A 15,955-nucleotide genomic window follows, 5' to 3' on the forward strand; every position below is an offset into this window, starting at 1 on the left:
GATGACCGATCGCGTTCACGTTCATTTAACGAGTTATTTACATCGAACGGGATAATTTCCTTATAGCGATGATGTTATTTCTGCAAAAATGTTATTTCTCCTCGTAATCGGCGCGCGAGCGAAAACTCCGTTCCTCGCCGCAAACGCGAATTAATCGAGTAAGATCATAAGCGTATTATGCGTATTGATTTCCATCCACTTTCATGGCCGTAACTGATTTATGGAATCAAGCCGTCGATTGTATCCTTTCCTAGCGAAAACCCCGCGTATTTCAATTTCGACGGTGCATACCTCGAACTTCGGTCACTCTCCTTGAACGCTCGAAATGAAAACGCAATCAGGGAAATTCGAATGAAATTCGATACCGAGAACGATATCTGCAGTACTTTCCTTCCTTTGAATTACAACGTCAAGGTCGATCAATGTACGATATCTTAACAGAGTTTTTTGCTCCCCGTTAGGCTACTCACGATCGCGAACATGCAAGTAAACGTTATTCGAAAAACTGGATTCAGTTGAGCGAGAAAGTTCTGTTGTCGTCGGAAATATCCGGCATTAACATATGCCTGTCCGCTTTGATTGAAACTCTGTCACCTCGGAAGTGCTACGTTGAGTTAGAGCACGGTCCATACGCGATCGCTCTCCGTTGTTCTAGAGCATCTTGAAATATTGAAAATCATCACCTTTGTTGCGAAGTCAAATTCGCGAATTGCGTAAACACGCTACAGTTCACACTTTTATTTGTTGTTAGAAATTTGTGAAACTGCTAAAGGAAAGAAAAATTCGTTACGGAGAATATACAAAAGTACAGTGGGAACAAAAATTCTTCAATCTTTAACTTCAATAATTTAATTTTTTAAAAGTTTCGAACTAATACTATCTTCTGAGAAAAGTTCGATCTAGTTTGAAAATACGCTCGCGTCCGGACAGATCCAGGTCTCACCGCAAGATGTGAGAGAAAAGTGACGAAATAATTACAAAATCTTTGGAACTTTCTTGTGGAAGAAACGCAACCAGTGTCAGAAATGCGAATGGATGATGTAAGGAAAGAAATGTTCTATTCAACTGTGCGTAAAATCCCGGGCTGCCGAAATCAGCGGAACCATTTTCACGAATCCAAACGAAGCTCAACGAGGAATGGTTCGATGATAACGAAAATGTATGTAATTGAGCGATGTTAATTGAAAGTCGACGATTAGTCCAAGTTTAATATAATGGACTTTCTATCGTAATAACACAAAAATAGTTTGAGCACGTTGACATTACCAAATTACTCGGAACATTTTTCAATAGAAAACCAGACTACAATTTTCACACTATGGAGCTTCCTTTGCATTAATTTTGCAGTTAGGTAGCTTTCAATTTTATTCCCGTACCCTTTGCCCAAAAATATATTTCCTAAATAAACACGTGCAAATAAATCAGATCGATAGATCTTATCGGTAAAGACGTTGCCTCAATGGAGGTATCGTCTAGGTGATACTCTGCATTGACAAATTTTAAAGTACATTGGAGATAAATAAAAATAATATATATTTTCTAAATAGTAGATATTACAATTCTCCAGTGATACTCTTCTCCTTAACTGCATTTAACCTCCTTTAACTGCATAAAACTGCATTTAATGCATTGTGTCAAAAACTTGAAAATAACAATTACTACCTAATCAGTGTCAGAGAACTTTTACGGGAACATTGAACAGTGAGCTGATAATCCATCAGAGGTGGATGTCACGTTACTTTGCATCGATAGTATTTTGCAGATCGTAAGATCAACAAGAACGAAAAACATGGAAACACAAATTTGGTGAATTTCAATATTTAGGTAATTCTCGCACACGTGAACAGATTCATATATTAATGGAAGAGATGGATTGTACCGACGATATAAAATATGATAAAATGTGACGATCTTTTGTGCGATGAATGGTAAAAATGGAATTTTTTATGGAATTACCATTTAATAAAAGTTGCTTTATGAGCGGCAACAAGATATAACTATCGATAAGAATAGGTGCACAGTAGCACTCGAGAATAATCTGGCTCGCTCGGGACTTTGTCAGTGCCGGACTATCAATTATGCCAAATTATTGGGCTATATCTGTGTAACGCGGTAAAAACGCGGAAAATAATTTTAGAAACGGCCATGGTTAATGCAATAACGTAATTTCTTGACAGAACTAAAATACACATATATTTACATATACAGGGGGAGTTAGTAAGAACTAATATCCAACATAATGCTACAACGCAGCGTTAAAAAAAAAATGTGAAATCTCAAAAAATATTAGATATAAAAAAATGAAGTCACGTTCATCTGATGCACCCCTTCTAATGCTACATAATTCGTTTAAACCGTTTCTCGATACAAGCAAGAGACAACGAGTTATTTTCGTTAGTTCCTATTGACTGTATATAAATATAAATTTATGTTTATATATATTTCCTGTTTTACGTGACCTACCCTGTATAACATAAAATACAAATAATTTCACTCTCTTAATCTGAAAAAGGAAAAGTGTGATACACGGAAAATTCGTGGTTAGGGCTACTCCTGCCGGATCATGCGAATTCTACTGTACACGTTCAAAAGAAAATGAATGAAAAACACATTCAATTATTTACTTTTAGAAAAAGTTAATGCACTGCACCAAATTGTATACAAAAGTTACGATACGTTTAAGAACTAACAACGGAGAGGAATGGATAACGGTACCGTTCAATTTCCCATTGAAACGCCTCTAACGTTCAGCTTTCAAATTCGTGCAAACAATAACCCCGGGGAAATGTCCGAAAAACCTAGCAATTTCTTTCTATCGCGTTTCTAAATTCTTTCGTCGCTGGAAAGAACAAAAGGGACAATGCGCATCTTCGCGATAAAACTTTTGAGGTAAATCTCGTGGCGGATCTCGTGTGAAAACCGACCAGGATCAGAAACTGGTCCCGCAAGGATTCAAACAACAACCGAAAATAAACACTATAAATAAGGAAAAAAGTCAATGGGAAATAAGAGGGATCCTCGAAGGAGAATTTAGAATAAAAGATTATTTTAGCATTTAAGACAGTGCAACACGGAACACGATAGTGGGAAATTAGGATGGAAAGGTGGTAACGGGGGGTGGGAGGTGAAGTACGTGGCAGACGTTATTACCGGGCCTCTACTAGGTCTTCGGATGGCATTTTCAGTGACGACGAATAAAGGAAAAAGAAAGGGAGACCGGCGGCGCGCATGCACGACAGAGAGAGAAGGAGGGTTGAAGGGCGGGAGGGAGGGAGGGAGAGAGAGAGAGAGAGAGAGAGAGAACACGTAGACTGTACCTCTTCTTGAAATAACGAGGAAAAGAGAAGGAGGTTCTCCAGGTGGTGGAAGAGGAATAACACGTGACCAATGACTTATATAAAGGTGGAGAACGACAGGATCCAAAGACAGAGTTCCCTCTGTGCGGTGAAGCCTGTGCCCGCAAAAGTGATAATAGTTTCCTTCTTGACAAATAATTGAAATTTCGTTACCATACCTTGAGGCAAGAGTAACCTGATCAGGATACCACGCGGGAGACACACATTCATAACCATGAGAACATTCTACGTGATAGCCAGCATTCTTATCGCCGGTACGTACTTAAAATAAACGCGAGATACAATCGTGAGGATACGAAAGAGGGGAAAAATAGAGAGAGAGAAAATAACGGAGAGACACATTAGCGGAGCGAAATATTATCGAGAAGAACTGAGGAGAGGAGGAAAGTGTTACTCGAGGACGATCACAATCGTTCTTTTTTTTTGTCGAAAGTGGAGGACATAAGTGTGTGATATATGCGTGTGAATCACAAAGAGAGTGCACTTCTCCTTCGCCGCAATTGCCACGGTAGATGCGATACCTTTTGTTTCGTTGAAATGCGCCGACGAAGTAACACAATAAGCCACGTACATAGGATTATTTTATACACTATTAACGCATATTTTCCACTAACTATGAATGGAATTACATTGAGAAACCGTTTAGTTTACCAAAGAATTTGTTTCATTAATACCTCAAGTTGTAAAGAATTTGTCAATTAGGCAAAGTATTTCTACTGCGACGTAATGCCCGTAATACCTTGAAAAGGCAAGTAAATTTAGCGTATATTGAACAACGTTATAAAAATGAGAACAGTCTTTGTAATTCGTTAAAATGCATTCAGCATGTGTCATGTAACAATATTTTTGTTAACACCGAGACCCAATGAAGTATCTACAAATTTCTCAGTCACCTTCGCGCAAGGTTACAAATTCAAGAATCCCTTTACGCCTTTAACCCGTGAATGGAAACAGTTAATCGGAAAGGAATGATCAACTTTCTCGCTGTCCTTAACGAAATCTAGCGATGAAACAAGATTGAAAGGCGTATTCAGTATCCGTGCGAAGAGAAACCTACTCAACACGCGTTTCCAATCTTTTTCCCTTCCCCAGGCTTCCATGACTGCAACAGGATAACCTTGGCCCAGATCTTGACCCTTCTTTTTATCAACGACCACCATCGGATCGTGTATAAAATTCTTCTGTCTAACTGTTGAAAATTCGGTTGATAGAGTATGGTAAACGGTCCAAGTAAACACGTTCCGTTTGAGTAAGAAATGAGAAAAACGGCGTCGATAACAACTTTGTCAGTTTGGAGACGCGACTTTTGGTAGTAGAGCGGGCCCTGATCGGTCCTGGAGAAAAATGAAAGTGACCATACAACGCGAAATTACAGAGGACCAAGGTGTGTACGTGTACGTGCAAAAGGAAAAGCACACACGCCGAGGAAACGCGTCGAGGAGGAGAGTCGGAGTGAACGGGATGCTGGGAGGGCCCAGTCACGAGCTGTGCTGGTGTTGCGGCTGTTGCGGCTGCTGCTGCTGTTAGGTGGGCCTGGCTCTAGGCCCAAAGTGAAAGCGCCTGGCGAAAGTCACATTGCGTCTTTACATAAGACGTTTAGATTATTCAGACATCATATGCCGCGAAAAAAAGAATAACAGATTATTAACGTCATTGTCGGCTTCGAGACAATACGCGTTAAAAAGAAAATCTCTGCATTAGCATCGATAATAAAAGCGTGAAAAGTGTGATGTATACTTATCGTCACCTATGGTATCCATCTGCTGTTGCACGAGCGGCTAGAATTTCGAAGAGGTGTGGTGGAAGAAAAAAGTAGAAAGAGTTCTATGATTGTCGAATCAATATTGTTGCCTTTCTTTTCGACGTCTGGACAACGAACGACAGAATGCTCCGCGATTGATACGCTTTTTAGCACGATTAAGTGTTGGTAACTAATGCAATCGCGTAGGATTCAGTCCGCAATTAGATGGATTTAACGTGAAAATATATGTAATTTAGAATTATTCCAAGGAACAAGCACTTGTTTGTAACATTCTAAAATATTGAAAACGGAAAGTTGAACTTTCTATTTTCATCCATAATTATGTAATAATTATGTAATGTGTTACAGTATACATCTCAATTTTGCATAATTTTTTACATCGTCTCTTTATGCAAAATAAGATTTTTCTTTAGGTATAGTGCGGTCCACGTATACGCTGCCATGCATAAGTATTAGGACACCCATTATGTTCGTGTAGAAAGTATTATATGATTTAAATTACATCTCCTCGCTGAAGTTAGTGTCGTACATTAGCGAAAATACGCATATGCGTTTGCTATACTTCGAGGTTTCTAGAACGAGGAATTGTTTTTTTTTTTGGATCTCAATAATTTTGCAATGACTTTTGTAATGACGATGAGGCTTGCTTCACATTCAGTAAATAGATATCAGTAGGTTTCGATAGATTTTAGTAGATTTTCATAGATATCCGTAGGTTTCAAAAGATTTCAACAAGGTGTTAGTCAAATTCACTAGATTTCGGTAGAATTCGGTAATTGTCCTAATACGTACGAACGGGAGGTATGTATGTATATGGCATACATATGGCACATTCTAGATTTATCAACATGACAATAAGCGAAAAAGAACTGTTGTTAATTCTTCAATTAGATATATACATTTTTTTTTTAATTAAATTTTTTCTTCTATTTATAGGCGTGGCCGCCCAAGAATCATTCAAATGTCCAGATGACTTTGGTTTCTATCCTCATCATATATCCTGCGACAAGTACTGGAAGTGTGAGAATAACGTCGCGGAATTGAAGACTTGCGGGAACGGACTTGCATTCGACGCGAGCGACAGCAAGTTCCTTACCGAGAATTGTGACTACCTCCACAATGTAGACTGCGGCGAGAGGACACAGCTTGAGCCACCGATTAATACGCCACATTGTCCACGTCTTTATGGTATTTTCTCCGACGAGAAGAAATGTGACGTGTTCTGGAACTGCTGGAACGGAGAGGCCTCCAGATATCAATGCAGTCCTGGGCTCGCTTATGATCGCGAAGCCAGAGTTTGTATGTGGGCAGATCAAGTACCTGAATGCAAGAACGAAGGTACGCCCTAATAGTTATACAAGCGAATGCACGCATACAATATCAGATCACGGTGTTCTAGTCACATTCTTGAGTAAATCTTTCTCTTCTATTCTTCTGCTTTATCAGTTTACATAATTGATTTCTAAGTAACGTTCAATCGATGACCAGAAATTCAATCATCACATCTATCATGGCTTGTCTATTCTCTTTTTACCAAGATAAATATATAATTTTCTCGTTGCATCAGTTTTGCGGTATCAGTGAAGGTACAATACCAAACAAGCATAATTGTCGTACGTGTTGATAGCTGTTTACGCTATAGAATACGAGAATAAGCTTCCATTATAATTTTCCTCATATTTACATTTATTTTATTCTATCAGCAATACGTTTTCGCTTATCAAAAATATACTGAAGAACACGATCGTTCACGGAGAATTATTCATTTATCGATAAGCTGGTCATTCTTAATTTCATTATTACACTTTTCTTTGCCTGAAGCTCCTGAGGGAGTCATACACGCCTCTCGACTTTACAACGTCGAGTTTTTTACATATTGTAGAAATATTTTAGGCACAAAATCAACTCGAAATTCGAATTATTGACAAAGTTACCGCCACTCGTTGCAAAACTTCAAACACGTTTTTCTCGAAACAGTATTTTTCGAGACGGTGAGCGTAACCATCCCGCCGTTCGTCCGATTAACTTCATCTTTCGCACACATATTCTAAATAAGATTCGTTATCGGCTCGTAGGGGCTTTTACAAATAAATTGAACCACTTTTAAATAACAAAATAAAACGTACGGTTTTTTAAATGAAAATCACGACCCTCTTTTTCAAATTCTTGCCATTGTTGCGATTTTTTTCTAAATCTCCTCGTGAGCCGACAACTACGATCCCAAAAAGTGTTAGAAAGTCGAAATTCTCTGTTTCTGGTCTCCCGTAAGGGCTGAATCATGTCCATTCCTGTTTTTTACTGTACAAACACGTACTTTTGTAATATAAAAAGAATTAGGTCAATCGACCAGAAAGTTTGTCCTCCAAATACTCGTAAACTCTGACCACTTTTTACTGTCGAGAAACGTATGTAACTCCTTAAAGGGATGCTCTAGTCCATATAGAGTGTCATTTTTTAGGTTCTCCTGGAGATTTTTTTACAAAGAAACCATAAGACTTTTTCTATTTATTTATTTACGTTTTAAGAATATTCACCATCTTTTTCAAGTGAAAATAATCAAAATTGATTGAATTATAAGTTGTTTCATACGGTCCCTTAAAAAAAGTGTCTTACTGGCTGACATGATTTCAGTCATTCTGCTTTTCCAAAACGAAAAAGCCGAAAAGATTCGTGATTAGCATGAGTGTCGCTATGGCGTAAATCAGGACGAAAGAAAAATATCGAAAATTTGAAGAATTGGGCCACTTTGAAATTTGAATATCGATTTTCTCCATTTTTTTCGTATTTTCTGGGCTAAAAAATCACACAAAAAACGTAATTTTTTGGTAATTCTGACTCGTGTCATAACCACACATCTGTCGAAGGTGTAGGCCAAATTTGAAGTTAAGTAGTCACCTAAAACTTGAGACATCGTGTCAGCCATTTCAAAAAGTACGAGAAAAACGCGTTTCACCCTTATTTAGACAACCAGGTACCCATTTCTACATTTTCCTTTAATTAACAATTTCTTATGTTCTCGCGAAAGTATCATAAAATCGTTCCGAATCCCCATTTTTACATCGATATACACTTGGAAAATAAAAATTTACGCAAATAATTTTAAATATTAAAGCCTGAAACCACCGTGAACATTTTAGTTGCCTACACAAGGGTTCATCTGCTTAATGTAGTACCTACATTATAAAATCATGGTGTTATTTAAACGTTCACGGAGTTCCGCTAGGCTTCTGTTGCCTAGTCGTTTGCGATCGCAAACGAAGCCACGGTACGCCTCTCTCTTCCATCTCATCGCTATATTTGATATATCTATTGCATTGCACAGAGGTCGCAGGAGGTTTCACGTGTCCGGCCGCGGGCGAAGTGAGCGGAGCATCCGGCAGTTTCAGCAGACACGCCCATCCCGAGGACTGCAGAAAATATTACATATGTCTGGAGGGCATCGCCAGGGAGTACGGCTGTCCGATCGGCACCGTCTTCAAAATCGGCGACTCTGACGGTAGCGGAGCTTGCGAGGATCCGGAAGATGTTCCTGGATGGTGAGCCCCTGTTTCCTTTCGCATTTAAATACAGTTACTCCGAAAAATATTCAGACACTGGGGAAATAATGATCGAACGTGGCGAAAATATGCATAATATTTAAAATATTGTTCATACGAATAATACGAACATTAAAAATATTCATTTTCGCTAAGTGTGTGAATATTTCTGTAACATTCGTTGCTCGCCAAAAAAGTCGCAACAAAATCGCACAAATCTGAAATTTGTATATACTGTTTGGGGTATTGAAAGGGAAAAATTACCAAATTTGGTTAAAAAAGGTATTTTTTAATCAAAGATATAGCTCGATAAACGTACGTGATTTCCAGATTTGCGCGACCCTAATTTCTAGGTATTGCAATTTTTTAGCGAGCTGTATAGTAAGTGGACATATGTAATATCGATTAATTTGTATTGATAATAATACGTAATCCTAAAGTAGATTAAATAATGTTTCACAACGAAAAATCATCAACCCGATCCTTTTATAATTAACCTAAATACATCACTAACTAAGTAGAAAGACAAGCTTATATAGTGTCCGGATATTTTTGGGAATAACTGATACTAAGTTTCTAATCTTTCATCTTTAGAATTTATTTGAGCAAAAAAAGGATTAGTTTAATCGTAAAACCTGCAAAAGCTCCTAATTTCGATTTTGTTAATGCATCAATTAGATTAGAAGAAAAGTGATTCTGATTTTCTAGTACTTGATCGTTGCAATTCATCTTAACAATCGATTGATAAGCATTCTCATTTGTAATGCTTCATTCTTATAGTTCGTTTTAACGACTAATTACGAAGGATAATGTTAATCTTCTAACCCTGCCTCTTTTTAATGTTCCAACAACGAATAACATAAAATAGAAGAAATAATCATGATTTTTAAACACTTCACTGGCCTATTTCCATTTTGTCGTCGCACATGCAACTTTTGCTGTATTGTAGATTAATATAGTCAAATTAGCTTTCATAGTAACATACAAATGTTACAATAGTGTCACGAAAATAAATGAAATGCACTGTTAGATTTCTGAAGAATTACTGGAATGGTAAACATTTAGATATCGACTCAATAAAGTAGACAATTTTTTCAATCAGATTTCAGGCTTCTGTGTAGCATGTTGTCTCAGCCTTAGTTTCAGTTAATAGAATTCGAAAGAGTAATAAAAGAGAGACTGTCATGTAAATTTAAACAGAACAGGATGTTTGCAAGCAGGTATTACGTAAAAAGAAATTCTAGATAAACCAGATAGCATGAACCTGTACGCTCTGTTTGAAAATTCGTAAGATATTTCGCTTTCTTCCTGTGACGTAATTAATCGAATATCCACGATAGATTATACGCTCGTAACGAGTACATAGATTTTACGTAATAACCACCCAAATATTTATAAGAGAATATTTACATAATCGTTCTTAGAGGGAGGAATAACACGTATGAATGTCAAATGATCAAAATGTTCACGCGTATCGTGTTTCTAAGCAGTCTACGCGACATTTAAAAGCTATTAAGTTCAAGGAAAATTTTTAACGAACAAAATTTTATTTTATTAACACGACACGTGTTACACGTCGTTCGTGTAAAACAAATTTTATTCCATATATTTTTTATAAGCAGTCACCTCGTGCTGGTTTGTACATAACTTTCGGGAGCACCCTGTATATCGCCGAAGCGCCTACGTATTAAACAAACCTACTGACACGATTACTCGTTCTGATTATTATATTATATCGTTCAATAAGTTCGTGCCATTTAGACCAATACTTCAAATATACTTTTAAATCCTACGAAAGGACGTAGTCAACCTCTCATTCCACAACTTCGACCCATCTTTTTGACAAAACCATCACGCCGTTACTTATAAAATTTCTTCGGTTTTTCATTAAAACATTTGTCAACGTTATTTCTCATAGAGTTGATACTGTCAAAAGTTTGCCCCCTAAAAAATGTGATGCACGAAACAGATGATAATCTGATGGGACAATTTCCGCAGAACACGGTGGGCGTGGTGAAATTTTTGCACATCTTCCACATACAGTCTGGTATTATCGCGGTGAAACATCACTTTGTTCCGATTTAAGAGTTCTGAACGTGTCACTACTGTTGCTTGTCTTAACTTTTCTAACTGAACACAGTAAGTACTCTGTAGAGCTCAGGAGTTTGCCCCTGGAAGGAATACGGGTCTGATTGGGTCATACTCCCATAAGCCCACCTTCTCTAACACAATCATAAAAATAGGACATAGGTATTGTCGTTATTGGTCGAACGCGATAACATCGACGAATCGGATCATATAACACCGAGTGGAGGAAGATTCGGGTGGTACGAGCGAATTGCCCTTCTTGCCCCTGTGCTGCCCCGGGGGCAAGCTCCTGAGCACCGCATAGTACACGTCTGAATTAGGTGCTTTCACTTCTTAAAAGTAACTCGAACTATAAAACACATCGTGACACGAATTTATTGGACGACCTAATACACGACTAACTGTAGAAAAAAAAACACATAATTATATATATATATCATACATATTCTAACTTTGAAATTTTTCCGATCTTCTGTTTCACAGTGAGGACTATTACGGTGACTTGGACTTGAAAAGCATCAGGAAAAGCGAGCTACTTGCTGGAATTCAGAATTCCGGTGAAACTAGAAAGCCTCCTCAGGGTAAACCGAGACCTCCATCAGCACCAGCAAGGCCCAACACACCCATTCAAGAATAATTTCTATCTACTCTCCCCTGTTTCCCCTCTTTCGTACCTCTTCATCTTCTCTACTTCTTCGTTCATTCTCTCCCTCTTACCGAAATTCTTTCTCTCGCCCCCTTTTCTCACACACACATTCGTACACATGCGAACGCACGAACACACACATATACGCACGCACGGACACATCTAATCGTAGACTCTCGTGTGAACGATCCTGATGTTCGATACCTATGTAGCGCCGGAAAGCAAAAGTACTGCTTGGTTACGTTTGTTCTTAACGTTCACGTTTCAGCCAAATTCTGTAGTTCTATATCTATCCGGTAATTGCTCCATATTCAGCGGTCCGTCTTAGATCCGGGATAAAAATTGCCCTCAGAATCCGCCAAAGGTTCCTTTAACTTTTCCCACGAACGTGTCGTGTCTAAGGAGGGTGAATGTCGAAACTCTCCGTTTACGTTAATGTTCATCGGTATGTCTCAGCGTCAATGGCAACGATGATGATACGGATAATAAGAATGAACGTTATTTTCGTGCGAGTTTAATCATCCACGCGTTGCTTTTTCCAGTTTTTTTTTTTTTTTTTTCGTCAGTCGTGTGATTATTTAAACGAGGAATCGTATCGAATAACATGGATAAAATTAAGAGACTGATTATACACTACGTCAGCGTGTGGAAGAGCAATTGAAATTTGCAAATGTATTGTTCTTCTCCATAACGAATCTATCTTCGATGCCCTGTTCTCTCGTGTTCGTTGCCAACGGGCATCTCGATGGTTGAAATTTGAAATTGTGTAAAAATCAGAATAACGAAATTCGAATTGACAATGGTGCAAATCCCAATCGTGTCGTCTCACAAATAACTCTCGCATTGTTTCTTGCCCCTGTTATCATTTATCCCTCTCTTTATTCTCTCTTCGTACTTGATGTTCATACTTCCATCGTTATTGTGAGACGTTCGATTTGAAACAACGATACGTATAACGTATACACATCGGGTCACGTTCACTGAATCCCACTTTCGCAGAGATATCTGCGAGAAAAATTCAGTGGACAGTGGATTTTTTATCATTTTCTCAATATGAGTTTTTCCCTCACACTCTTGGCTTCGGTCAAGCATGCTTGCGTAACGTAGACGAGTCCGTACATTTTTAAGTAATGTAAAAGATTCGTAAAAATAAAAGGAACGAAAATTCGTAGAAAAATATGTGCATTTCTGAAATTCTAGTTCCCAAACCTGCAGCGGGTGATCAAATTATCAGAGCCACAGCACGAAAACTATGCTTTTTTGTGTTTGTGTGGAAATGAAATCACAATATCAAGGTTTTTACACGGGATAATTTTTCGTTAACAATTGTCCACTAAAGATACACAAGAAAGTTAAACTTAACTTATGCAGTTAGAAAAAATACAGTATTTGGTAGCGTCATCTTTTGTTGCAATTACCGCCTTCATTCTTTTGGATATACTTTCGATGTATTTTCAGTAATTTACTATACGTTGTAAGTAGTAAAAACGCGGCAACAAAAGTTCAAATGTTCAAGATCTATAAACCAACAAAACTGTAAGGCAGAGTCGACACTGGTCAGAACTGTAACGCAGACTTTTCGGGACCAGGGACAGCGTAGTATCCATATACTAGAGCTTGCTAATGAGTTTACTGCTCACGAAAATTACACTGATGGCGGACATTCTTCGCGAACACCGCATTAGACGTGGTTTTTAGACAATAATATTGCCTAAAGTGTTGCTAAGTGTATATTTGCAATTTGCAAACATCAATGCTTCATAAGAAATAATAAGAATTCAGTCTAACTAGACTTTCGTCTGAAAATTAATTGTTACAATGTAGTTCTTGCAGGTGGCTCTAACAATTTGGTCATGCACTGTATTACCTGATCTTCTATGTTCCCCGTGTATGTTTCTTTTATTAAGTCGTTCAGAAAGTTCTGTCAGATTTCGTCGTCTGAACCTAAATAATCATAACTCCGCCAAAAGTTAACAAATCTTCACCGTGCAGACTATGTGATAAATTTACATGGTAAGGGTGAAATTTGTGATTGCAAGATCCTATGAAGTGTACGTCTGTGTTAAAGCTGTTTTGTCCTTGCGACTTTGGATTGTCTCAAGGTCATTTCAAAAACATATACTGAACTTGTTTTTTTTTCTATACATTAATAATACCAAAACAAAAATATAATATTCCATGTAAAAAACACGAGATGACCTTGGTATAACCTTGAAAAATTGAAGGCAAAAATTTTGGTTTTGCACACTGACAATCTACATAAAGAGTGATGATAAAAGTCTAGTTATATTTTTGTCCTATCACCTATCGTTCAGTTGTTATATCAAACGACACTTATTGTGGGACACCCTGTATATCCATATATGGAGGCCACATTTCCGGGGTTTGAGTGCTCGAACGCTTACCCTGAATAAATGTTTAACACAGTACCAGGGAAGCGATGTAGGATGGTGATGGGTAAAAAAAACAGGACCGATCACCAGTGGCGCGTTATCCTATGGGCAAAAGGAGCAATTGCCCGGGGCCTCCACCAACGTGGATGCCCCCAAACCAATCTTTGATAACCTCATTGCTGTAGTAGAGGCCTGCTTGATAGAGGTAATAGGCATCTGCCTGGGTACTCTGAGCCCTTATCAGGGCGGCTACACTAACTGTAGTAGAGGCCTCCAAATTCAAGTTTTCCCGGGACCTCATGAAGCTATAACGCGCCACTGCCAATCACACTTTGGGCTTGATTCCTCCGCCACGACGCCATACCACCACTCTGTTAACTTGAAAACTCCAGGGTGGGACACTCATGGTCCAAGGGGTAGGAACTCTCTGATTGAAGTTCGTCAACACCCACACTACCGAAAATCGGACAAATTAAGATTTCTTCTCACGTATGAAGTAGTTGCATTAGATGTAGAAATGAATTCTTTCCGATTGGATTCACATAATTGATTCAAAACTACCGAGTTCGCAAGCTTCCAGAAAAATGGCAAAAGGTCATCAACAATAGTGGAAATTATTTCGATGATTGATCTGTTTTCATTATTTTTAAATAAAACGTCGTACGAATCAAGATAACTTGCAAGAATCCTATCTTTCAAGATAACTTGCAAGAATATTATAAGATTGTGTTGTCTTGTAGGATATCCTACATAATAAAATGATCGCATGCCTTTTAATGGCTTGTTTATTACACACTCATATATGTAAACGTGCATTATTATAAGCATCAAACAGTTAATAATTGTTTTACATAATTTTCATCTTCTTAATTTCGATTAACACAGCATACTACAACAATTTTAATCATTCTTACAGTAACAATTTAAGCATAATAGCATCTTAATTTTTTGAATCTTGAACGCAAATATATTATTAAGATATTAGCAAACATTATATAAAATAATAAGTATTTTAATAGCTGCGTCTGACAAAAAATGTCACTCACAAACGTAATACTCCATTAAGTCTCAAGATTTAATTTTCTTTCATTCTGTTAGAAAGAATCATTTCTCTTAATCTAATTGTAAATAAAGAGTTTTAAAACAAAGGGTATCACTGTGTTCCGCAGCGAGTATATTCTGCTCTACAGGTTACAATTAGAGTGTGTGCGAATGTGCAACGGGTTTCAGACAGTAAAAGCGATAAGTGCGATCATTAAAAGTAAAAATTCAAATATCAGTTCGTATCAAAACACGCAACACATTCATGTTGTTCTTTAATTGTTAGTAAATATAACAAATTTTTAATAATAAATCGTGGTAGTTGAGTAGTTTAAGGGATATATATAAAGTTTATGAATATCCAAGCTATCATACCATGCAAACGTACTTAGCTACAGTGATGCTCGGTTAAATTGAACTGAACTATCTCCACTCTTCCCCCACCACTCAGTGCTTCCAGCTTAGTAAACTTAAACACATTGACAATAAGAGTGAGGCGCAGTAAGTCTGAATGTGCCAATATCAAAAATTTCATTTTTTGTCGTTTTCATCCTATCTTTATAAAAATAGTACAGCTGAATTGATAAAGTTCTCCTAATGGAAATGAGTTCAAACACGACAAAAATCGGATTAGTCTTAACAGTAATCGGTTTTAAGAGCACCCTTAAATATTCGGAATATTTAAATTGATCACTGCTAAAATTTGTTCGATTTATATCGTAATTGATGTCATTTCCATCGGGAGAATCACTTCAATTCATTGGTACTACTTTCATAAAGATAGAATGAAAATTAGAGAAATTGTTGACATTGGATAATTCATTGCAACGTAAGCGGTATCCCTTTCAAGTTCTGTGTTTAAAAACTCTCGTTTATCTATTTTCTTTCGTTGATGCTGTTTGAGAGCCAATCCCTGAAATCAAAACGCTACCTTGCTCGTGAAAATTGAATTAAACGAGCCTGATTTTATTCAATTTAACCGAGCATTACTGTACATGAATATTATAACCTAAAAAGACTTAGCGACAAACTTTCGCATTTTCTTAACGGCAGTAATGTAACAATAGCGAGTGCTAAGAATAAAATATTTTCCATGACATAAATTATTCTTTTGTTGTTCTGTTCTCCCATTT

At 37.5% G+C, this 15,955-nt stretch overlaps 1 protein-coding gene across 1 annotated transcript; it reads left to right on the forward strand.

Moving 5' to 3' along the window:
* The first annotated feature begins 3,435 nt into the window (after nucleotides 1-3,435).
* LOC108576786 lies at nucleotides 3,436-11,743 on the forward strand. Its single transcript, XM_017939846.1, has 4 exons — nucleotides 3,436-3,610; nucleotides 6,055-6,456; nucleotides 8,441-8,654; nucleotides 11,226-11,743. The coding sequence occupies exons 1-4, from the start codon at nucleotides 3,571-3,573 to the stop codon at nucleotides 11,377-11,379; spliced, it is 810 nt and encodes a 269-aa protein (XP_017795335.1). The 5' UTR covers nucleotides 3,436-3,570; the 3' UTR covers nucleotides 11,380-11,743.
* Nucleotides 11,744-15,955: the final 4,212 nt, after the last annotated feature.

This window comes from Habropoda laboriosa, unplaced genomic scaffold (genome assembly GCF_001263275.1).
Source record: "Habropoda laboriosa isolate 0110345459 unplaced genomic scaffold, ASM126327v1 scaffold409, whole genome shotgun sequence".
Classification (NCBI taxonomy): Eukaryota; Metazoa; Arthropoda; class Insecta; order Hymenoptera; family Apidae; genus Habropoda; species Habropoda laboriosa.

Bases quoted from the DNA above. Each gene is read 5' to 3' on its own strand.
- LOC108576786 (XM_017939846.1), top strand. From the start codon at position 3,571: ATGAGAACATTCTACGTGATAGCCAGCATTCTTATCGCCG. The intron at 6,457-8,440 runs GTACGCCCTAAT...TGCATTGCACAG, and splicing joins ACCTGAATGCAAGAACGAAG to AGGTCGCAGGAGGTTTCACG. The intron at 8,655-11,225 runs GTGAGCCCCTGT...TCTGTTTCACAG, and splicing joins CCGGAAGATGTTCCTGGATG to TGAGGACTATTACGGTGACT.